This window comes from Aptenodytes patagonicus, chromosome 4 (assembly GCF_965638725.1).
Source record: "Aptenodytes patagonicus chromosome 4, bAptPat1.pri.cur, whole genome shotgun sequence".
NCBI lineage: Eukaryota > Metazoa > Chordata > Aves > Sphenisciformes > Spheniscidae > Aptenodytes > Aptenodytes patagonicus.
The window spans coordinates 26672311-26697828 of record NC_134952.1 but is presented as its reverse complement, the minus strand read 5'-3'; the positions used below and the strand labels follow the sequence as shown (position 1 = coordinate 26697828).

Genomic DNA, 25518 nt, shown 5'->3' with positions numbered 1-25518 from the left:
CAGACTGTATGAGGCACTGGTGCCATGAGGAGGTGCTGACTTGTGAGAACTCACAACTTCTATCCAAACTTCCTTTCTCACTGTACTTGCAGCATCTTCCTTGTCTTCTGGCTTGGAGGAGGTCAGCCACCCTTGGAAATACTGGAGGACAAGATTTTCTTCCCTCTGTAATCCCCTTTGCATTATGGCATGGTATCACTGTCCCCAGGACAGTATGTGGTCCATCTTTCCATATGGGAGCACGACACCCCAGCTCCTTGGCTAGGCACAGGTAAACCCAACTGACTGACGTGAGAAGCCATGATCTGAAATTTTCCTTTCTAACTTCACTCCACAGCATCTAAATGCATATTTTGAGGGATGCTTTAATTGCAGGGAAGCCTTGTGAGTCATGAGCTCCTAAACAGGCTTTAGATTTCTAGGTGAGAAACTACGCTGCGAGTTGCCTCATACTTCAGAGGTGATGGCTGGGGGCCAAGCAACCGACGTGACCCTATTTCTGACAGGGGTGCAGAGTCCTGACCGTGGAGGGCTGTGGCAGACCCACCCGCACACCAGGCCCCAGAGCAGCTACTTTCCTTGTGTCTTCTCAGCGCTGACTTACTGGAGCTTTATTTTAAGGCCGATGCGTTGCTTGAAAACGACACCGCCCGGCACGCCGGGCTACCGCGGCCGCGTATCCTCCTGCCCGCGTAGCGCCCAAGCTTGCCTGAGCCGGGCAGCGAAGGCCGGGACGCGGCTGTCCCTGCCGGGCAAGCAGCCCAGAGGCGGCGCGGCGCGGGCGGCCCCCAGGCTCCCGTGCCGGGGCGGCGGCCGCCCCACGGAAGGCCGGGCCGGGCTGGGCCGGGCCGCGGAGGGGCGTGCGCGGGGGGCGGGAGCCGCGCGGCACCGCCCCGGCCCCGCCGCCGCCGCCGCCGGGAGCCGGCAGATCCGGGTCTCGTGGCGCGGGCTGACGTGTGAGCCGGCCCGAAGCAGCGGGGCCGAGCCGCGGGGCCGCCTCTGCCAGCCGGGCCGCCCTGCCCCTGCCGCCGCGCCCGCCCGAGCCGCGCAGCCCGCCGCAGCCCTCCGCGCCCCCGCGACGGCGGCCAGAGCACGGTGAGCGGGGAGGCGCCGCGGCCGGGGGGCGCCGCGGCGGGGAAGGGGAGGGCGCGGGCCGGCCGCGGCCAGGCAGAGCCGGGCGGGTTTCCGCGGACACCCCCGCCCGTCCCTCCGGGCGCGGAGTCTGGGGAGCCCCCGGTGGGGGCTGCAGGGGTAACTTCAAGCCTGTTGAAGTACAGAAACGTCCCCGCTGCCGGGCGCTTCGGCGGGTGCCCGGGAAGGTAAACACCAGGAGAGCCGGAGCTGGTCCGCTCGTTATCAGGCAGCACTCCTCTTTTTCAAACCAGTGAAAGGTCCGCTCCTCTTCTTTACAGCTGGTCTGATTTGGTTTTTTCTGGTTGTTGGGGTTTTTAGTGCAAAGTGGCACTCCTCTGCCCATTCTTTTTTTTTTTAAAGGATCTCAGTCTGATACTTCGAGCCAAAGGGTTTTTGTTTTCTCTCTTTAAAGAAGCTGGAAGTGGCATGCTGACACGAGGGTATGTGCTCCCAGGCTGCTCCCCGCTTTTTGAAAAGCGCATGCAACTAAAGTGGGAAAAATTGAACAATGTCTCATGAAAGATAATATCAGGAAAAGGACAGCGTCACACTGCCATTAATTTATTAAAGCTAGGATTCCCGTCAGGAACTCTTCATATATGTGCTCCAAGATGTGATTCGTAGTGGGTTACAGTGGGGAAGGGGTATATTGGCCTTGGAGACCACAGGATATAGTCCATGGTCATTCCTCCACAGCTGTCACCCACGCCGGGTTCCCCAGATGTCCTGCCCTGCAGCTCAGCCGCTGCCTTCCATGGCAGTTCTGAGGCCTCAGCAAACCACTGCTTCTACGTGAATGGCGCGCGACCTACATCAAAAACTTTTATTTCCTGCCAAACACCTGTTTGTCTAGTCAGTCTTCAGGATTGCCTTTCAGGTGATAGATTTGTTGGTGTAGGGACTGTTTGTGTTGTATAGTGGCTGAACATCCATGTCTATGTATATAGATAAGTCTTGAAAACCATCTCCAGTTTTTAGAGGTGAGGACCTCTAACGTTTTTGGTCTTAATATCTTATTACGTTAATGTTACTAGTGTGCCTACTGGGGAAGGTACGTATCTGCAGTGAGCATTAGTGGGTTACGTCTTAGAAGTCTTTACATGCTTCGCTATTAGAGTGCTATCCACCTTTACTCATTTCTGTTACTTTCCAAAAGCAGACATCAGCTCAAAAAAATCAAAACGAGGAGAAAAAAAAATCAATCTTACTTGATTTCTTCCTATATACAGCGAGAGAGAATAAATCCTTGATAATTCCATCTAATTCTTGTGAATCAAGATGAAAGAAATCAAGCTATTGTTGTTGATCATTGATTTAAAAAAGTGACCCTGTCACTGACAGCGTGGCTTGAAATGTTAGAAGCAGTTGGCAAAATAAAAGTGATTGTAATGTTAGCAGTACATTAGTCGGTTCAGTCCTGAGCGCTGTTCCTTCCCCTGCCGCTGAGGTGGGTGAGTCCAACCTCTTTGGTTATTTTTGTCCCGTTTTGTAAAATAGGAGATTTACAATTTTTGCCTAACTCTCCAGTATAGAGTTCTGTATTTTAAGTGGTTTAAGATCATTTTGTATAAGGTGCTAAACAAGTGCAAAGCCGTACTGGATGTGCTACTGGTCATTCCACAAAGTATTGTCACATGTGCTTCTCTGGCAGGCAGGGACGTCCCTGACCCACTCAGGACCATAAGCCAGGAGGGTCTGCTTTAGAAATGAGATGGTGGTAGTAGCCATTCTGTAGCTTGGGGTGGATCTTCTTTTAGCCTAGCTGGATATTATTTTGCTGACTACAGAAGTAAATATAATGAACATGGTTCTATGCAATTCCTTATACTGTGCACGTTGTGATGGTTTTGCAGCACTTTACCCAAACTACAATCAAGTCCATTAAGTCCAAAGTGCATGGCCCAGTTACATGGGCAGCATTCTGCAGTCCATGTTCTTCCCTTGTTCTAAGGGAAAAATAAGAATAATGCACTTGTTTTTTAAGAAGTAGTCTACATAAAAAGAATTTCAAAATGCATTATGGTTTTCATTGCTTTGTAACTATTGTACCGTGTCGTGGTTTAACCCCAGTCCGGCAACCAGGCACCACACAGCCGCTTGCTCACCCTCCCCCACCTGGTAGGATGGGGGAGAGAATCGGAAGAGCAAAAGTAAGAAAACTTGTGGGTTGAGATAAGAACAGTTTAATACTTGAAATATGATAATAATAATGATAATAATAATGGGAAGTAAAACAACGAGAGAGAGAGAGAGAGAAACAAAAACTCAGTGGAAAAAAAAACCCTAAGTGATGCAACCGCTCACCACCCGCCGACCGACGCCCAGCCAGTTCCTGAGCAGCGATCGTTGCCCCCCGGCCAACTCCCCCCAGTTTAGATACTGAGCATGACGTCATACAGTACAGAATATCCCTTTGGCCAGTGTGGGTCAGCTGTCCCAGCTATATTCCCTCCCAGCTTCTTGTGCATCTCCTCGCTGGCAGAGTATGGGAAGCTGAAAAGTCCTTGATTAGTGCAAGCACTGCTTAGCAACAACTAAAACATCGGTGTGTTATCAACATTATTCTCATCCTAAATCCAAAACACAGCACTGTACCAGCTATTAGGAAGAAAATTAACTCTATCCCAGCCGAAACCAGGACATACCTGCTTTCAAAAGGTTTGAAAGTTTTGGTTTTAGAGAAAGTTGGTTTCTAACTGACTTCTTGCTTTGTTATTAACTTCTCGTTTTCTACTTTCATATATTTAGACTTCAGAATTAGTGATGTGTGAATGTTACTTGCATAACAGATGTGTAATAAAACAAAGTCTACGTTCGTGTTTCAGAATTTTCCCTCCTAGATATTTTAGGTACTTGACATACATTCTTAAAGACCGAATTTTGTCTCTGCTGAAGTTCATCATAGCAGAATTGGGACTAACAACATCACGAGTCTTCACAGGGCCAGTACAATGAAAGTAGCAAGATCCTCTTTCTCTTATAAGTGCGTATGAATCACATGTACAGTGCCCTGACAGTACTAAGTATCAGATTCTTACAGTTTTTAACATTTATCAGATTACTCATCACAACAAATACAAAAATATTTTGGCAGGTGTATTTAAACATGGAAAAACTGATGTCATCTGCCCATATTCTGCTTGGGAAGCAAGTGAGAGAGCCCGTGAGCCTGCTTTGCATACATGCTGTTACATACATGCTTTGCATACATGCATTTACATACATGCTATTACACTTGATGTTAAGCATGCTTTCCGTTTTAACTTCCTAGGTTATAGATTCAATTTATTAATACGTAAAGATCTATCTAGTTGTTAATGAGGCACCTGATTCTGCAAGATGCTGAGTACTTCTTGGAAGATCCAAGTACTCCCAAGTCATAGCTCTATAAGTACAGTGGAAGCTAAGAAAACTTTGTAAGGTTATACCACAGAGCCAAATCTTGCAGTACTTGTTCAGGTGAAAAAAAAGAAAAAGGAATTATTTTCCCAGAATAGCTCCTTCAGCTGGTATGCCTTGACTCACCAACAGCTAGCTTCCCCAGTTCCCAAGGAGCCTCATTTGAAGAAAGACTCCTTAGCTCCTCATTATGAAGGAATACAGTCAGGGATACGAGAAGGATCAGTCTGTGTTAGCCATGTTAGTCTTATTTCTGCTGGAGTTCAGTAGCAGTACAGTGGAGAAGTATGGTCCTATCCTCCTCTTTCCATCCCATCACCTATTCCATGGTACTGGCTGCGGCTAGGGCAAGAAAAAATCTTTTCATGAAAGATTTGAAGATGCTTGGGGAGCAGCCTCTGGTGTGATTGAGTGGTTGTACATTTGCATGGTTATTAATTGAAAAATATGCTTCAGAGGCTTTAGCCAAAGTGTCTAGCTGGTATTTTTACAGATAATGGAACAAATTAGTCCCATTTGGGTGGGAACAGATAGAATTACACTTGATAAAAGTTCTCCTCATTAAGATTAGTTCTGATTCTTCTGCAGCTTTGCATGCATTAAAAACCATGGCTTTCTGCAGCTAAATATAGTTCCATTCTTACTTTATAAAGCTGCTAGACAAATGTCAGATCCAAAGCACTGAGCTCTCCTAGGAAAGAAGATTTTTATCAGAAAGAACAGAAAAGCTGTACAAAAATGTAGCACCAACCATTTACATGGTATAAGCAGCTGCAATGCTTTATTTGTCGAATCTCTGTCAAATACAGACCTCTAGTAATAGAGCTTTAGTCTTTTTTGTTCATATATTCACATGTATATGTTCATATATTTCCTGTTAGTTAATCATGAAAGCTTTATTTTTAGCAAGGCAATATTTTTAGAGAACTTGATGAAATAATTTATGTCAGTTTTCATACATTAAAAAGTTAGTTTAGGGAAAAAACAGCTGTCCAAATGAAATTACATGAAGATGTAAAGAAAAGTTGGGGGTTAGCTCTTCAAAGAGTTGGACTAAATCAAGTGTGAAACAAAGCTTCCTGGTGTGAGTGGCCTTAGTTTAACAAGAATTCCTGTGCAAGTGGTTATGATGTCGTTAGGGGCTCATCACTTTCATATCTAGGTGAGACTGATTAGATGGCACCTGTCATTAAGCACCACTATTTGAAAATACTAGATAAAGCTTTTATCGGAGAGCTCTATGAAATATAGAAATATTCTTATACATAGACTTTTTTTGAGCCATGGAGATTGTCAGATGCTTCAGTTTCAAGTTAGTACGTAGAACAAAAGTGTCTGAAGATGAAAAATACCTTGTTTCCTGTGGGAAAACTGTGGAGCCGAAGGTGAGATGCGTGTTGCAAGCTAATCCTGATCTCGTGAAATAGTACCATAGATTTTCTTTGTGCAAATTAATGTAACAGATTTAAAAAACTGTTGCTAGTAGGTGCGGGGGAGACTTGCATCATTTGCATAGCACTTTCCTTTTGATAATCTAAACTAGTCTGTGAGTCTGCTGAATTAGATGGATGTTATTCTCTGGTAAAAACTGGGTCGTCTTTTAGCTAAGCATATGTAAATAACCAAGCCCAGAAATCCTGTTAATTGCTACAGATTCCCTCTGGTATAAGTACTGATTAAAAATATTCTAATTGATAAGCTTCAGATTGTTTACTGCAGGTATGTAGAAAACTTGATTCAACTTCCGTTGAAGTCAAAGACAGGCACCCGCTAGCTTCACATAAAATTTGATCTGGCCTAAAGGGGCTAGGAGTAGGGCTGCCAGGGAACAGAGCTGCTTTCATCCGAAAATTGAAAATCCTGCTATCTTTCTCAGCATGCTGCTACCCTGCTAAATCTGTTTGCTCAGTGGCAAGTTATTAGAAACATATGTCATCCCTGGAGAAAAAAATAATGAAAATATTCCAAAGAATTTCAGTATAATTTTGTGGTTTATGTGATTGGAGTAACGTTAAGGAATAGTGTATTTTTACAGTTTTAAGGATTTAGCAAGTTATTTTATAATCTAAACAATTGTACTCTTAATAAACGAGTCTCAAAAAACTTCATAGCTCATGGTTTAGGGCTGCACTTGCTGGCTCAATGTGGTGGAAAAACTTTCATTTTTATTTGTTTTGAAACTGTGCATTTTTGTAAAGGAGCGAATAAGAGAATTTTTTTATGTTTATTTTTGCAAAGAGATGAAATGTCTAAAAATTTCTGAATGATTGACCCTCCAAAAAAATTACTTCAAAATAATGAGTTATTGCAGGCCACCTGAGCTGCGGTAACTGCCTGGGTGCTCACGGTTAGCTTGGGGCAGCTCTGAAGTGAACTGTGTCAGCTTAACTTTTTTCTCTTACAGACTAGGCAAAGTCACATTCACTCACAGTTGCCATGGGCTAGGAGCGTGTGCGGGGACCGTTGCCACAGCTCAGCTGCTGTGCAGTGGCTTTGTTACACCATGGTAATTTGCTCATGAGTTTGAGTCCTGAGCCTCGCTGGGTGAGCTTTAAAGCTGGATCTGCTTTGAGCTCTAAAGTTGCTTTGGTACATTTGTACATACTAATCATAATCTTGATTCATAAGTCTTGGAACAAGAGCAGAGATGTTTTATGGATAGGTTACATAGTTTGTTATAGGAACATATTCTTTTCCCATACTTAGTCTTTTAAAGTAAATGATTAGTTTTGCATTACGAAGCCCGAAAGTTAAGTGCAAAACATCTCGTGGGCGGGGTAACCAACAGCAAAGTCAGTTTCCCTGTTCTACTCCCATGGGGAGGCTGATGCAAGATGCTCACCTCCGCTGTTTTCCAGTTGCAGGGAGTACCCTTTTATTCTTGCTTCCCTGCAAAAGTCTGCTTCCTGGAAAGCCAGCTCCTCTTTTATGTGTAGCCACTTGTTCAGAATTAGGCTTGCCTACACGTTGTAACACAAGCCTGTAGCCCTGGTTGGCGTGGCACAGCATGGGTGTCCTCTCAGTGCTGGTGCAGAAGTGCTCTCGGCAGAGGTTTCAGATTCAGTATGTGTTGCTTCCAGCAGTAGTGCCTCGCTCATACAGCTGCAGGGGTGCTGAATTTAGGAGATTGGCAATTGTTGCTGGGGAATGGGAAAAGGAATGTCGACACAAGCAGTGGGGCAGTCTGTAGTGCCGGAGACACTAACCGAAAGCAGGAGAGTAAGCAAATTTGCCTAGGAGCTGGCCAATTTCCACTCAAGTGGAAAATCCCGTTAAAGTCGATGAGAGTTCTTGCCTTACTGAAGACCACAGGAGAGGGCTCCCAGTTTGCTCTGTAAACTGGTTGAAATACAATGTGTTCGTAATTTTACAGAGGATGGCCCACCCTTTTGCATTAACATATGTCAAATAAAATGATTAAATAGCTATTAGTGATTCAGTGCAATAGGAATCATTTTGTTGTCCTAGACCATTGTCAGTCTCCTACACTAGAAATAAATGTTAAAGGAAGCTAAAGCATTTACTTAGCAGAAAGAGGGTATTATTCTTGGACAATGTTCTGTGTCATTGACATCTTCTCTTAATTAGCTTTCATATTCTAAGAGATTTCTTTCAGAAAAATGTCATCATTTTAACAAAAGGATAACCGAATGCTGACAGCTGGAGTTTGGCAATAACATTCTGTATCAAGTATCAGTAAATGAATTCTAAAATAGCTGGACTGCTTTTTTGTTCCATGACTGGATGTGCATAATTAGCTCCTTTTTGAGTGTTTTGCCCAGAAGAAATGTTAAGCCACCTGCATGGGAATAAGTAAATAGCTTTTTTTAATCTTGGTGGGTCTTATTTAGCTCCCTTGGGGAATTCAGTTCTGATCACTGACATCAGCCTTATAGCCTTAAAGCCTGAAGTCTCTCTCCCTCCTCCCATATTGGGGACTGGCCATGGAAAGGAAGGCAGGGAACAGTACTGGAACAGTGTGGGGTTGTAATGTGTGGGTTCTTGTCCTCCGAGAGTTGTACTTGACACTGACAAGCCTTAATTAAACTGAAAGAAGCATCTGTGTCATCTTCTGTATTTCCCTGGTATACCATTCTATGTTGAACTGATGCACCTCAGCATACCTGTAATGTTGGTTAGCCTTGTCGACAAATAGTAAGTTTCCTACCAGATTCCTACTAGATCCTGCCACCCTTTAAAGCTGTGTGAACTTTTTCACATACTTCAGTGAGAGAAGAGTTGTGATGGTTGGCTGCGAAAGGGCTTTGACTATAATTATAAGTCTTTTATGTTCTCATGCTCTGGCTCCTGCTTCACTGCTCTAGGTGCTAGCGCTGTTGGTAGAGTCGCTGGAAGAATTTCCTGACCCACTCAGAGCAAGTCCAAATGTCCACGTCGGGGTGAAAATGCTCGTGGCCCAGCAATGCTCACAATGTTGTGGTGGTCACACAGTGGTGGTCTCGTGCTGTGGGGACAAGGGATGTACCAGTGCTCCAGCAGTCCTGTGAGACCATCAGAAAAAAACATCAGGAAGATCCCTAGCACTTACTTCTCAGTTCTGAGCCTGTCCCTGCTCAAAAGCTCCTTCCCTGATTTCGGCATGTCACTGTAGTATCCTTCAGTGGCTGGCTCAGCATTTCTTAGTTTCTTTGGTTTTGCTCCTATTTTTAAGGAGTTGTTTTGTATTAAATTAGCATTTGTAAGAAGCACCAGATGGATGACACTGGAAAATTAATTCATAATTTACTTACGAAATGATTTGTGAGACGGTATCAAAGTTACCCACTAATATGCCTTGAGCAGGATGTGGCTGGGTGTCGTGGTTTAACCCCAGGTGGCAACTAAGCACCACCCAGCCACTCACTCACTCCCCCCTGGTGGGATGGGGAAGAGAATCAGAACGGTAAAAGTGAGAAAACTCTTGGGTTGAGATAAAGACAGTTTAATAGGTAAAGCAAAAGCTGCGCACACAAGCAAAGCAAAACAAGGAATTCATTCACTCCTTCCCATCAGCAGGCAGGTGTTCAGCCATCTCCAGGAAAGCAGGGCTCCATCATGCGTAACGGTTACTTGGGAAGACAAACACCATCACTTCGAACGTCCCCCCCCTTCCTTCTTCCCCCAGCTTTATATGCTGAGCATGACGTCATACAGCATGGAATATCCCTGTGGTCAGTTGGGGTCAGCTGTCCCAGCTGTGTCCCCTCCCAGCTTCTTGTGCACCCCCAGCCTGCTCGCTGGTGGGGTGGGGTGAGAAGCAGAAAAGGCCTTGACTCTGTGTAAGCACTGCTCAGCAGTAACTAAAACATCCCTGTGTTATCAACACTGTTTCCAGCACAAATCCAAAACATAGCCCCATACTAGCTGCTATGAAGAAAATTAACTCTACCCCAGCCAAAACCAGCACACTGCATGAGCAGTTCTCTTGTGGAGCTCCTGCTGGTCTTGATGTCTCTGTTGAAACCAACAAGAACAGCACCACTTGCGTATATCTGTGTGCATGGTTAAGCACTGACTTTTCCATGAGGAAAAGAACTGGCTTAGCTTAATCTGCATTGAAAAGTTCATTTTGGATCTTGTTAATTATCCTGAGAAAAGTTGCAGTGCAAAAATACGCTTGCCAACTCATTAGGCTACAGCTGGCAGTCCAGGGAGACATGCTGATGCTTTCAAGTACAAAATCAGCTGCTTTCCCCACTGCCCACTGGAATTATAAGGAGAGAGAGTGGAGAGGATTACTTTATACTCTGAAACTGTTGTGATGTCTAGAAACCATCTTTGGATATTGTATCAGCCATCAAAATCATTGCAGCTCTTTTCCCTAGAGAAGCGAAATGGATGATCTGAACTGGGACAATTAGTTGAAGAAAGCTGTAACTGGAGCCACACTTTACTGTGGCAGCGCTCCTCCTGGTGGGACCCACATTTATCTCCTGCTGTTTTGCTTTTGCTGCCCAGTCAGCCAGTTGGTTTTCTTTTGTCATGAAAACTCGATTTTATGCCCAGGAGGAGGCCTGGTAGAAAAATATCACCAGTAGTCCTCCAGAGATTTGTGACCTTGCAGAACTACTAGATCCTGGTCCACTGAAGCCAATGGGAGTGCTGGTATTTGTTTCAGTAAAAGTAGGATGGAGCTGTAAACGTGGAAGAGATGATGGGAGAGAGCTTCTCTTGCACTGTTAATAAAAGGGATTAAAAATCACTATTCTAAAAAAGCCAAGTATAATGTTGCAGTGTTTCAGACTTAAGTTCTATGAGGGAATATTTACTTGAACTATCTAAATTACAATAGTAGAGGAGAACAGATCCTTGGAATGTTTTAATTAGTATCAATTTGTATACAAGATTCTTCTTTTTTACAGAACCTATTTTTAGCCTTGTTTGAACAGAGGAAGTTGCTTTGTGAAAGAAGTTTCCTTAGAAATCTTTAAGCGTATTTTTGCCAGTTCTATAACCCCAACAATTTAAAACTCTTTCATAAAAAATGCAGACTGTCTCCACTGGATACTTATGCCAGGCCCTGGATTGGGGCCATAATTAATCCAGATTGGCTTCTGGATTAATTTTGATTTAGTCCGGTGTCCTCCCCTATTGCCTTAGGATCATGCATCCATTAACTTGAGGCAGAATAGTATTTATTTATTTTAAAGTACTTCTTATTTTTCTCTTTATTTTCTCCCTATTTCTGTAGTTCCTTTTGTGATGTTTCTTCCCTATTCAACTACAAACACTTGTTTGTAAAACTACACTGTCCTGTAGTTTTATCCTGTGTTTAGTTATTCACTTCCTTTGCTTTTTTAATGGCTCTGTTACCATTTCTGCCTTGTTCCTCCTTTATATTGCTCTGGTGATAGGAAATGTGCTGCATTTCTGGTAGTAGCAATTGAAAAAAACTAGAAATTTCACAAAGATCTTTGCAGGTAAAATCAGCCAGTCCTATCTACACGTCTCTCTGATTTATTTTTTTAAGAGAGAAACCCCAAATCCATGCATATTATTTTTCCCCTCTATGCTCTAACCCAGTCTGAAGAGAAACTTGATGCAGAAATCAATGGATAAAATTCCCTGGCTTGTCTTACTCACACAGTTTAGCTGTACAACTGAAATAATAGGAAGTTAAATAATAGACTAGTGAGATGAATGTAGGCAGTTCATCAAAAGACTTGCAAAACACTCAGGATGCTGTGGGAGGGTGGATGTTCATGAAGTACAAATATTACAGAAGATGGAAATCAACAGGAAAATGCATTCTATAACAAATACAGAAAATTGTGAGTTTGGCTGGCTTTCACTGGATTTAAATGTTTAGGCTCCTCTTGGTTGGTTGGTCACTAGTAAGCTGTCCTACTGAAGATACCTTTATCTATTATTTTACCTAATTGATGTTGAATTGGACTTTGTGTGACTACGCAGGGTTCAGTCAGTCCAGTTCCTAGAAGAGGCAGGGTTAGAAACAGATTTTGGAGTAACCACTTGTACCAGAGGCATTTTGAAGTGCCCAGTAATGAGTCAGCTGAGGTGCCAGTTGCCCCTGGAGCACTGATGGTACCCAGGGGGACAGAGTGGCCAAGGACGAGAAGAAAGAGTCCTAAAAAAGGAGCGGTCAGGAGCTTTATGAGGAGCTGATCACAGCAGTCTCTTGCTTTAACTGAAGCAAATTTCCACCCCCTGGGTTAATGGGTACTACGGTCACATAGCCCCTGTAGTTCTCTGGGACAGGACTTCACGTGCAGGATTGCAAGGGTGTTATGCTACACGAGGCCAATGTACAGGATGTTTTAGATGGTAGAAGAGAATACTTGGAGGTCATTTGGAGATGGGTGAAATGATACAGAAGAACCAAACTTGGGGCGTGCTGTGAAGAAAATAATTACAGAAAGGGTCAGGTATTGTAAGAAAACATGGATACTAAGGTGGCTTAGGTGCAGGTAAAAAGGCAAGAGAGCAAATCCTTTTTATGGAAACCTGGATCCTTTAGGAGATCATGGAAGAGTATAGGAGAGAGGGTTTCTGCCTCTGACAGTAAGATAAAAATGAACATTTTATCTTTGGGGCAGTGAATTGTTCGTGCTTTGTGTATGGCTTTTGCTATTTTAGCCCTTTATCATTTTTCAGAGGCATAACAAGTCATTTGCTTTCTTTCTACATTTTTATTTTAAATTTTATACATATTTTCATTTGTTCTGCCACGCTTCTCTCAAACTGAACTCAGAAGCAAAATTAACTTTATGGCTTGTTAGAGGTATTTGACAATTGTGCTTTGAGTTATTGCAGTTGGCTGAAAAACAGTAATGAGGAGCTGAATAGGGTTTTGTTTCTCTTTAAAGTAAGGTGGAAAGATTCTGTTACTTGTCTGCTGTACTGTGAGATGTCTTCCTCCCAAGGATTTCTTACCTTCAATCTTCAAGAAAAGAGCAACACAGCAAAAATAGTTCTTAGCAGAGGAAATCTTCAGCCATTGTATGTATCGTGTGTGTGAGATAGTAAACATTTTAAAAGTGCCTGGATCCACGAAAGATAAGAGTTAATGGGCTTAGAGTTTTGATGCTGAAGATGCCAAGTTTAGTCCGTGGTAAATCAGAAGTGACTCTGATTTGTGTGTCATACAGAGTGAGTGTTTCTTTGAATACTAGAATTATAAATATTTTTACCCATTCCTTTATACTAAGGAGTAGAGATCACCAATATATGCTCTTTGAAAATCTTGCTAATCAGCATCATATGGGAGTCACATTGGAGAGCATCCAGCACATGGAAAATTGACAAAACTTCTTGTTCGCCTTCATGCTAGAAAGGAATTAAGTTTTGTAATTATTAGGGTGGAGAGAGGCAGAGTATAATTTCTGTCTCCCAGAGCTCACCAGCTGCATGCTATTTACTCAGGAGAGGTGTTGCTGAATTGGGAAATAATGTATAGTCACTGCAATAATTTAAAATACAGAAGAGTCTCCAGGTACAAAAAACCAATCAGATTGTAGCCATAAAGATTGCTTTTTTGATAGTAGGGTGTATAAAATATAATACACAGCTGTAGGGCTGGGATTGGGGAAGATAATAAAAGAAGAAACAATTTGCAATAATTACTATAACTGAGAATGCTATTTTTTAAATCATGAGAGACTGGAAATATTTTTCAATATGGCTTTATTGCCTACAATTTCAAATAGATGCTCAAGTCAAAAGGTAATGGTCGGCTTTTATTTCTGTTTTAAACCATCAGAGACCATCCTCCACTTTGCTCCCAAATTATAGTAATTCCGGCTCTGACTACGGTATTTTAATTTCAGTAGTACTGTTTATGATTGTTTCTGTGGGCCTCTTTACACTGGAAAGGTCATATTGGCTCTTTGATGGTACACTGTATTTGTCCACCTTTACTAATTCTCTCCTTTATTATGCTCTCTATCAGTTTGCTTAGTCTAGAGGCCATAATATATACCTTCTCAGCTGTTATCAGTGAGAGCTTTGACATATTTACCAAATGTATCTTCCAACTGTTTGTAAACCCTGTGAATTAAATACTGTGCTAGCAGTAATATGGCCAAACCAAAATACAGTAATTTTAACTAGAGTAAAAGTAACTCTCTCAGTGAGAGTATTTGCAGGTATTTGACATCATAGCCTCACCAATCACTGTGGTCTTACCAGTTACTCTATAAATTCCAAGAAAAACAAGGTAACGACAGGTAGGAAAACATACAGAAAAATAAGTAAAGTAAAATAAAACTACAAGGATTTTTTTCTTTCTCCAGGTCATGAGGAAAAGAATGGAACACGTCCTCCCATTTTCTGTGATAGATTCTATGTAGAAGAACTGTATTTGCAAAAGGTGGAGAGCTGGTGTGACTCACAGCAAAGAGGTCAGAGCTGGGCAGAACAAGTTAGCTGCTGACGTGAGAACAGACAATTGCAAGTACCGGGAGGCAGGCAGGAAGCACATTGCAATTCTGGAACAGGATTTTGATACGAACGGGCTGCCTAGGAGCATGCAGTGCAGCCAAGGAATCCTGCTCTGTGATACATAAAAACACTAGTCTCTTATTACCCTACAGGGGTATTATCTTACTCTTATTATCTTACAGAGGGTCACAAAACGTCAATAAACTTAAGGATCTGATTACAGACCTTAGTTGATATTTAGTTTTGAATTATGCATTCAAAGTGTGTTACAAATAATACACTTATTAAGCCAAGAATGTTTTCATGAGGAATACAGACATGAGTGTCATTTTACAAGTGAAAATCATCATGTAGTATAGAGTGGTTCTCTCTTCTTTATGACTGGTCAGCCACATATAAAATCTCTGTTTCCTCCAGTTCCCAGCAAAAAATAATTGCATAAAGGGGGATTAGTTACCTGGGGTTTTTTAAAGTAATAAAATAACCCAAGTTTAGCATCTTTATCAGGGGAGAACCTAGTGCTGTTCCTAAAATAGATGGTCCATCTTCGGTCCTTTGCCGATGAAAGAGCTTGTTATAGACTTGAAGGAAGGAAAGATAAAGGATGATTCCTTTCAGCATCATGTGAAGGTGAGAAAGCTTGTAAGGGATCTTTTGTTGAAAGCTTGGATGGCATTTTACTTCGTGACATGCGTTCTGCTTTATTTTAGCTCATTAAGGTAATTCATCATGTACAATTCAGATGCCTTGGGGTAAATTCCTTCTAGCGCACCTCTACTTAAACTTATGATGTTACATGACAGATTAATTTTCCCCGTTTATTGTCTAATCTTTTTCAGTTGTATGCTCTACAAAGAATGTTAGCCTGGTTTCATTGGTGAGGACTCTTATCTGATGTTTTGATTTCTTGTAGTCATATATAGATTAACACTCCTCTATTAATTGCTGTGACATTACTATGTGTTACTGACTCCTAAATTCTTTCAAGTTACAATTAAATATTGTTTTGCAACTTTACTGGTTCAAATACCTTCTTTTGGATGTCAGCATTATGTCCAGAGAAAGCATTTTGCACTATTTAGCAATCAGTGCTTTTACCTGTTCCTTGTGCTAAAACAGTTTTAGAAAAGCTATTCTGGTTGACGTGGCATATCATCCACGGAGCTTGTGTAGTTAAAGTAATTCTTCTATTGCTGTCTTGCAGTTCTGGTGGTTCTGAGATAACTTCATGAAAGTTAGTGTAGTAGCTTTATAATTAACTCTCAAAAAGAATCATTAGATCATCTGCTGTGATCTAACTTGAGTGCTTCTGTACTTTACTCAGCAACCTGTATTTGGCTGAAGCACATCTGGATGCATTGAGAGATGGGAAATCCACCCCTTCTTTGGCAGTTTGTTGCACTGGTCAGTTACTCTAATGGTAAAAATGTATGGCTTGCTTCTCTTTTGAATTTGGTTGATTACAGCTTCCAGTCATTGCTTCTTGATCATCTCTTCATTGAAGAACTTCTCAGTACTCAGGTTTATTTTTCTATGCAAAGGTAGTTGCACGCTACATAATCAAGTCACCTCTCAGTCTTCTTCTCAGTACATTGCCAGATTACTCTTTCTTAGTGTCTAGGCAAAAAGCCTGTCCTCCATCCCTTGAATTTTTTTTTTTTTCTCTTTTTCAGTTTTCAGTATTCTTTTTAAAAAGCGGAGACCCTAGCAGATAAGGGCACTGATGTTCAGACTCTGTAATGAAGATACAGATATTTCTTACCTTCTTTTACTATCTGGATCTCTCTACCATGGCAGAGGATAATACAGAAGAGTGGTAGGCATTGACAGAAGAATGACTTCTGAAATGCGTTTTCTTTTTTCCATCTCTTTCTTCCCCCAAGAGGGAAGAACTATTGTGGTGATACATTCTGTTGAATGAAGATATCTCCTATTTCTCCTAGTGAGGTTAAACATTAAAATGCTTATGTGTGATCAAAGCTGTAAGTTTTTATAGGTGATGGCTGCAGAGCACATCTGCTGATTCAGCACACCCTTATCACATGGCTGGCACCTTCATAAACTACTTGTTTTAGGAAATTGAGAGAATCTATCTGCTCTATGCTGCTGCATCTGTTAAGCTTGCCAGTTACCTCACATTAGGGCCCCAGCATGTGCAACACAAACACAATCTGAATCTAGCTTTATTGATGCCAAGTTAACAAAAATATTTTGAAAGTATCATTCCACAGAACTGATCTAATACATCCTAAGAGTCCTCATTCGAGAGAAATCAGTCCCCGATTTGATCACAAGGGTAGAAATGCCTTGCAATCTGCTGCCCATTTTGACTATCAATTAAGTCACTGAGAAGGCTATTGGTAAATAGTAAAGATACGCTTGAATATGCTTGACATGTCTGGTGTAAGTGGTTTTAGCAGGTGAATAACCTAGAATTGATTCCCTACCATGTCTATTACAGCTTCTTTGAACTTTCTGTATTGCTAAGTGAATGACCTACTTCTTTGATCTAAAATTAGTGTGTGTAGCTCTATTTTTAAAGTGTTTCCAAGTACATCCACTTTTGCACCCCTGCTGCTTGCTTTCATTATACAATAAGGATGATTGTTTCTCCCTTTAGCAAAGAAGTTACCAGGTTTTAAATTATTTTCCTGTACATTGGTCCAGAGGGAGAATGCCAGCAGTTTGTTAGGGGTTTAGGAGTACAAGTTCCCCTGAGTCTTCATATTGTATTCATGCACTTAAAGAGTCCCACTATGCAGATGAGAGACCAGAATTTAATCTTTGAGGTTCTTGTTTGTTAGGATGTATTTCATAGTGGTATGTGGAAAAAACCCAGGACACACACACAAATTCTTGCAAAAAAATTATTTGGCTCTCTAAGGAAGCCTGTGCGAGACACTGCTTTCAGCAACATCAAAATGTAACTGCACATACCAGACTTCTTCATTCATGCTGCCAAAGGAATAATAGGATTACCCTGCTTTGTTTTGCTTTTTCACCCTGGCATTAAATGAACTGAAACTTGATGTGTGAGTCTCTGGAAAATAAGGTCAGTTGGAAAAGAGTTCATTGTCCTTTTATTCTTATTCTTCTTAGGTGTTCACAGACAAGTTCAGGTTTATCCAGAGAACCATGGCAGAAGGTGGATTTGATCCTTGTGAATGCATTTGCTCACATGAACATGCAATGAGAAGACTGATTAATCTGGTAAGGATAACATGAGGATATTTGGAAGGGTGGTTATTCAGACATTACTTCAGCTCTTGCAGACTTGCTGTTACTGATGCTTTTGATTCTGCTTATTCAGTTGTGTGTACAGTTAGAATCTGTGTATCTGACTTTCTGATGAGCTTTTGAATAGTTAATACAAATGATAGCTTTCTGTTTATTTCCCAGGACTTCATTTTACAGCATTGACAGTGTTTCTGTTGAAACGTTTGTAACCCTTTTTCAGTCTGCATAAAAACAAAGAAACTGCCCTGCAAACTCTTTGAGTTCAAGGTGATACCACACATACGAAGTTCTATGTACTCATATGGCAAGATAACAATGTCTAAATTTTTAAAACTAATCTTTAAAAAATTCTGAAGTTGAGAATCCAGTGATTTTGAGTTCTGAGTTCTGTTTTTTGCTATGTCGTTGATATGGTTGAGCAACTTCAAGCAAGTTATTTTACACTGCTGTAACTGTGACCTGTAAAATAGCAATGATTCTTTGCTTCCATATGGAACTTAGTTCAATGTCCATTGAAGAAAAAGCTACAAAGTGCTAATTATTTTTTCTAAGTAACAGTATATATTTTTAAAAATAACACGAACAATTGTGAACTGTGAGCAATTAGGTGAACTTGATTACAACTCTAATTTGGTTAAACTGTTTTTTAAGATCATATTTTATATCAGCTTAATTTGATGTGCTTCCCCTTGTTGATTTTCATAAATTTGTTTTTATCCCATTTTCTTTCTTAGGGCCTAAATTAATGTCCTTTTAAGTTACTGAGTACATCAACTGCTCAAGGCAGTAGGTGTGAAGAGCATCCTCTCCAGGATCAGGCCCTTCTTCAAGACGTATCTTATCAGTATTTTAGGAAGATTATCAGGAAAATATGGCATCCACTAGCCTATGATAAGAGCAGGGCTAATGTGTAAGTCCCCAAGGAATGTATGTCTGGGAATAAGGAATCAACTTGTGTGCTTGCCCTTAAAATAAAACCACTTCCACGTGCATACATCCACAAGAGAACATTGTTTTAAACAGCACTTTGCAAGAAGTATATATAGCTTGTTCTTGCAGATGTGTGGGTTGCACTCATATAGCCCTGCTTCACCCTGAACATAAAATCCGGAGTGTCCGCACTTTCTTGGCCTTGGACTGCATTGTTACACTATCTTGTCTGGAGTGCCAGGGGAAGGACCTAAAGCCAGGCAGATGCTGCGCCTGTGTGTTCTCTCAGGGAGCTTGGCTGACCCCATTTTCCAGAATTACTCTGCTCAGAGTAAGCAGAGTTCACCACACGTGTCCATAACGCAGCACTGCAGAACCTGTGCCATCGTATTCTCACATTGCGCCCCTGGGCCTGTGCACACAGAATGCCTCCTCAAAAACACACAGGCCACACTGGGAGCCAAAATACCCCAGACCAGATTCTCAGTGGGAGGGCTACGTCAGTGGCTGCAGCAGAAGGCCAAATGATCCCGCACAAGGACGAAAGGAAATGACAAGCAGTTGTCATCTCACAGACCACAAGACCCTTGGGCTAAGCATCAAAGCTGGAGTTGCCAAACAGTCCAGATCTGTGTAGTGGCCAGCTGCACAAAAGTCCAAAATGACACCAGACAAATAAAGCATGTCTGCATAGCCAATTCCATGTGCTTTATGGACCTGATATGATTTCCCTTTGGTAGTTCCCAAGTGTGGTGCAGCCAGTGCTCTCTTGAGTCTTACAAGTCATTAGAGGTTGACTCACTTTCATATTGCTAAACAGGCAACAGGCTTGTCTGGGGGATGGAGGTGCAGGAAGTGAAAGGGATGTGTGCCCATTTGCTGGTGTTATCAGAATTGTTCAGGGTGGAAGGGACTTCAGGAGGTTATCTAGGCCGACCTCCTGCTCAAAGCAGGGTCAACAGTGAATTCAGACCAGGTCATTCAGGGCTTTTATTCCAGCTGAGTCTTGAAAACCTTCAAGGATAGCAATTCTGCAGCCTCTTGGGGCAACATGCTGCAATGTTTGACAGTCCTTGTGGTAGGGAATTTTTTCCATCCACTGTTTTAGTTGAATGTATCGTACCCTGTGCCATACAGCGCTGTGAAGAGCCTGTGTCTGTCCTCTCAGTAACCTTCTCTGGGCTGAATAAGCCCAGCTCCTTCAGCCTCTCCTTACAGGGCAAGTGCTCCAGCCCCTGGTGACCCTCTGCTGAATTCACTTCAGTCTGTAAATACATCTTATGTAGGGGAGCCCAAGACTGGATGCAGTATTCCAGGTACGGGTTTAAAGTGCTGAGTACAGGGGTGTAATCGCATCCTTCAATGTACTTACACACTGTTTAAAGGTCAATGCTGTTGGCACAAGGGCGTAGAAAATTGAGGCTTCTGTGGAGAACAGTTGTCCTCTTCTGTGGAGCCTTTAGGTCAGGGCCCAGCCATCCTAGCTCATGCTTCCCAGTTAGAGGCACAATTTCAAAATATTCTGAGCTCTCCCTGCTTACCCCCATATGGACGCTCATACACATGTCCTTTCCCAAGAACGATTTTCCTCTTGTCCTCAACATGACGTTTGTGGCATATCCCACAGTTGTGCTGATTCTGGACCTTGAGACTTCTGGACACATGCTGCAGTGGTGACAAAGGAACCCCCAGGAATAAGCTTCAGGAAGTTGGGAAGGAGGAAGGAGGATGCGTGTTGGCTGCTCTTTCCTCTGAGGCTTGTCAGATGCAAATCTGAACCAGTATGGTTCAGACTTTTGACCCCCATTCAGCATTTTTTATCTTTTCCTTTTTTGCGAGAAGGTACTGACAGGCAATGGCACCAGTCAGCCAGTTCTCTTTATGTTGTGGCTGGAGGATTCTAGGTATGAACAATGTAGGTGAGTTGTGGCCAAAGTCAGAAGAAGTGCCACAAAGGTCTGTGAGATTTTGTTCCTGGGCTGCTCTGTGCGGTGTAAGGTGGGTGCAAATGGATCATCTGGAGGCACACTGGTTCCTGCGTTGTGAATGTAAACAGAGCACATCGTAGGTGCACCCTCTTGGGTGGTAACCAAGACCAGTCTAACAGTGTTCCTATGTAGTTGCAGGAATGGAGTTTATTGCTCAGTGTCCAGCTTCCAAAAGATCATACCAATTAGCACTTGAAACTGTGAGGAGTAAGGGGAAATGCCAGATTTCATCTATCCTAAAAAGCAAAACAGATGCTTCTAAATATTTATAAGAGCAAATCACTAGCTGGGATAATTCAGCAGAATCTAGAAAGGAACAGTCTCAAACGTCTCAGTCAGCAGCCAGACTATCCTCAAGTGACCTGTTGCATGATTTTAGCAGGAGACTTGCTAAACCTTCATTATTGCATCTGTAACTTTTACAGTAAAGTAAAGTAAGAGTTTGCTTTCTAAGCTGCTGTTTTGTCACTCAGTCTTACACAACATAAGCAAACAGGAATTTTACTATTTGTTTTAAAAGGAACCGTTGGACATCGGTTCTCAAAGTTGCTGAACCCTACAAGTCTCAGAGGAGACTGGCTGCCCACTACCTCCGAAAGTTGGATCCTCAAAACCTTTACTCCAAAACCATTGCAATACAAGAAAGCTAGGCAATCTGTAGTTGTTCAGCCTGTGGGGGGAAAAAAATATCCAAACATGCTGTATACCCAGAATGGTTCCCTATGCCTACTTAATTATTGATTCTTTTTAACCTAGATAGGTATAAAACACACCAGAGCACATTTGAATGGTGTTATAGCTGGGAGTACTTGTCAGGATTTTGGAGCAAATTGTATAACAAGGTGGTTGTAATTATCTCCAGACCGAGCATTGTAAATCCAGAAGTTCAGACTTAAGATCAAATTTAACAGAATAACAATGTAATTATAAGAGATGCCCAAGTGTGGAAATGTACTTTTAGGATTCTTCAGTCCAGTAATGACATTGTGCAAAAACCCCATGATTGATGTAGACTTTAATAACTTGCATTTGCATTACAGTAAACTAATTTTTACAGACTAATTTGTTTATACCTGTATAGAACAACACTGATAAGAATTAAGGCTTCTGCTAATGAAGAACACATGATGTATTCAGTTATGACTATTACACGTAGAGTTAAAAATACATATTCAAATACACAGGATTTCTATTAGAGTTTGTTTTGTTCGTTTTGTTGATTTTTTTTCTTCTTAATTCATAATACCATGAAGATTTTATAGACAGTGGACTGTACATCTCTAATGTGCATGATGTTTTTAAAAGATTTTTTGCTGCTTATTAACTGGGAGATATTGTTCGTACCTACAGTTCTTATAACTTACATATACATACTTAAGTGGCATTGAATTCTCTTATGCTGAATGTTCTATCGTTTTCCCGAAGTGGATTTTTCAGGGTTCTCCTTGGTGTCAAAATAGGAAAATTTTGCACATGGTAAACTTCTGTAGCATGGCCACTGTAAATAATAAGCAAATATTATGATTTCCAAATATTCCTAGGAAACAATAGAAATCTAAAGTCTTTGGCTGTGACTCCATAAATATAATTTCTAGTATGTAATAACCATGGCAACATCTGTTATGACTTGGTGGTGTTGTGTAACAATTTGACTATTGTATGTTGGGCTCACTATTTACTCTATGGATATAGCATATAATTGGGAACTTCCATAAGAGGAAGTAAGCACAGAAGAAAAATATCGCAAGACTTTCCATCCTCTGCAGATACACAAGAGCTGTCAGAAGACAATGACAAGTCTGTTAGCTTGTATGATTTTATCTCCTGTTCAGTCTCCTCCCTCTACAAAACTTACTTTGACAAGAAGAGCCAAAGTTCAAGAATGAAGAACAACAAACGACATCAAGTACTTTAATGGGGGGACTCTGTCAGACAAGGGCTGGTTGTTTGAAAGAGTCACGGTGAAGGACATTCTGTGGTATCCAGAGGAAATCGTTCCTGTCTTAGTTGTGGCAGAAGATAGTAAATCTCTGGATAAGAATGATGTTTTATTTAAACCTTTTTATTTCCCTTTTTTTCACTTCTTTTGTAAAATAAAAATCTGATTGCACTATGTTACTCCTCCAGACTTTGATGCTGTCTGAGTAAGCATGGCTGATCCATGGAGTATCTTAGTCCAGGGCTCAGTTCAAGTCTGAAAACTAGACTGAAAACACAGTGTATGTGGTGGTGGTGGGGATAATTACACACAGAGCATCTTCCATGAAGCCTGAGACCATGTGACTACTTAGAGTGGCCAGAAATGTCAAAGCAAGCCGGTAACACACATAACTTTGTATGATGTAAACGTCCTTTTTTTTCTTCCCTTCTGATACAGTATTATTTGCTTTACAGAAAGTGTGACTTTAGAATTCTCTCATACTAGTTTCTATGAAAAAGAGCAATATGTTCTTTAACCCAAAACATTTCTGATTCTGTAATACAAAAGGACCCATTTTGATGAACTGCCAGCAGTTCTACTGTAGAGATTTGATGGCTTTACAGACCTCTGTGGGAATTACAACCTTGTGTTTTGTTCTTCTGTAGCTAATTGCAAAGTAATGGCCCATGTCTAGTTATGTTGCTATACCAGAAGGCTTGAATGTCTCAAAAACTCTGGGGGATACAAAGCAAATAATTCTTTATTTTAACCTCTCTTGTATTTTGAGGTGTCACTAGAATTTGCAAAAGTTGCAAATTCTCAAACTGTTTCAACACAATTGGTTCAAACACTCTTTTGTCAACCAAGTTTCCACATAATTCTCTTGGCCAGGTCATTTTAGAGTCTTACTATTATAAACAGGCATAGTCTGAAATAGTATCCAGCATAGCCATGAATCTTGGCTGAGGGAGACCTTGTGCAAACAGCACAGAATAAACACAGATGACTAAAATAGATCTGCGTTGTGTGCTGCAAATGGTTGAAAAGCTCTCAAGATGTCAGCACAGCTAAGCCCGACTTAAACAGTCCCTCAGGCAACCAGCAAAAGTGAGTTACCCTGCTGACGTGGCCTTCTACTGAAAGCGCAGCAGAACTATACCGAATACATTTGTGATAATTTAAAGTGACCTTCTAAATATGGAGGTTGCCCTAGAGACTTCTTACACATGTGCCATGGCATTTGCCTTCTAATTTTTTTTTTGTAATAGCAGTTGCTACTGCTTCTAGTCTATAGCCCTTCTTAGTCAACCACCCCAAGAGCAGGAAATTGCATTTTGCTCTCACTTGCCCTCTTTTTTTCCAGACCTGTGCCTTCAATTCCCAATTTCTCGGCATTCAAGCTGGTTCAAAAAGGACCTTTCCTAACAGCTGAACCTTAGGTTGCTCATTAGGACAAAGAAGCTATCATCCTTCTGAGATGCAGGGGAAAAGACTTGATGCACCTCCTAAGGCACTGGGCCAAAAGAATAAAAGACAAGGTTGGAGTGGCAGGGAGCGAGCTTGTTCTTGCGTGCTCTTGCTGCGCTGACCTCCATTTCCCTGCCTTCACTGGGTGCTCAAAGTGCTGGTGTTGCACAGGTTAAGGCCCCAAAACTGTATCACAGAATTCGTGCACTGCTAATGGTCTTTAAGCTAGAAACTAGTTCCAGATCAAGCAGTTTAAATGGAGACTATTTTCTAGACAGGCAAGTGGATGTTTAAAAAAAAGAAAAAAAAGCCATGAAAAATGGTGTCCACTCTGGTCTATGTCCCATGGAGACCATTTTTTCCTATAAGGGGTTTGGTATCAGGACTTAACTGAAAGTTGAAGGTGCCTGTCATTCTTTGCATTTCCCATTCCTGAGCTTTGTAGTATGCTGGAAGCTGCCGCTTCTTAACCAGTATATATAAAAAAAAAAGGCAAAACAAACACCTCAGTCACGCCTCATGACCACCTCAAAGCATTCACAGGGTGACAGTGTTGCAAGCAGTGTAGAAAAATATGCATTGACAATTCTGTCAGCTTGATATTCCAGAAGTAATTAATAGCTATAACCTGTATTATGAATGGCTGAACTGTGTTTGATGATCAGAGCTGTGTTGTAGCCATCTCATTTGAGGAAAAAGGAGAAAATTGTGCTTTTTCTCTCAGGCCAGATGTGGATGTAATCAACACTTAGAGCACAACACTTAGAGCAAACTGTACTTATCTGTTGGAACTCCTAGTTCTAAGCCTTTTCCTCAAGGCTGTCTACGTGGGAGTACTCTTTTCATTTGCTAATATGCATCATTTTGCAGAAGATACTCAACTGTTTGGTCAAAAAACCCACATGTATTCTGGTTTTGTATTTTAGATACAAGTTTGCTAATGCCCTTTTGGGAGATCTGTGTATGTTTTTCATGAATGTTTTCAGATGCCTCTGTACTAATACTGTGTAATATTCTATATCTCATCCATTTGTTGTCTAGTATTTCATGTAGTCAGAGGTGCTGTGAGTCCTTGTAATGATCCTGACTATCACGCTGCTGCTGCTTCTTTTCCCTGACTCTCCCTGTTCTGCTAATTCATTCTGCTTTGCATTCACTAAAAGCAGGATGCCAGTGATATCCCAGGTCCTGAAGGCCAGCAAAATTATAAAATGAAGTACCGATAAAAGTCATGCAATTGTAGGAAAGTGAGGGACGTGTGGAAAGAGGGGATCTATATGATGCCGAGGTGAAACAGCAATCCCAGGAGAAATGAGAAAATAAAGGGAAGAATGAGTTCTTGCCCGAATCAGGGCTCCTGTTTGCACAGTGATCCATCTGCTGCATCTTCCTCCATAAGATTTCATGTCTTTCAGTACAAAAGTTAATAATGTTCTCCCTCTGTCATAACTGGCTGATGGTTCTGGGTCTTAAGAGTTGGTTTGTAATCTGGGAATATTATTCTGAAAGGTACCAACCATCCTTCTCTCTCATTTGCCATGG

General features: G+C 41.6%; 1 protein-coding gene across 2 annotated transcripts in view; it reads left to right on the top strand.

Annotated features, from left to right (window-relative positions):
• The first annotated feature begins 1036 nt into the window (after window positions 1–1036).
• SMIM14 (small integral membrane protein 14) overlaps window positions 1037–25518 on the top strand; it is a 42810-nt gene continuing 18328 nt past the window's right edge. The window contains exons 1-2 of one of the 2 annotated variants that reach the window (XM_076336118.1): window positions 1037–1095; window positions 17533–17643. In XM_076336118.1, the coding sequence (XP_076192233.1) occupies window positions 17569–17643 (75 nt within the window). In that variant the 5' untranslated portion in view covers window positions 1037–1095; window positions 17533–17568. Of the gene's footprint in view, window positions 1096–14994; window positions 15064–17532; window positions 17644–25518 lie in introns of those variants that run through there. The other variant, XM_076336117.1, reaches the window with a different exon arrangement.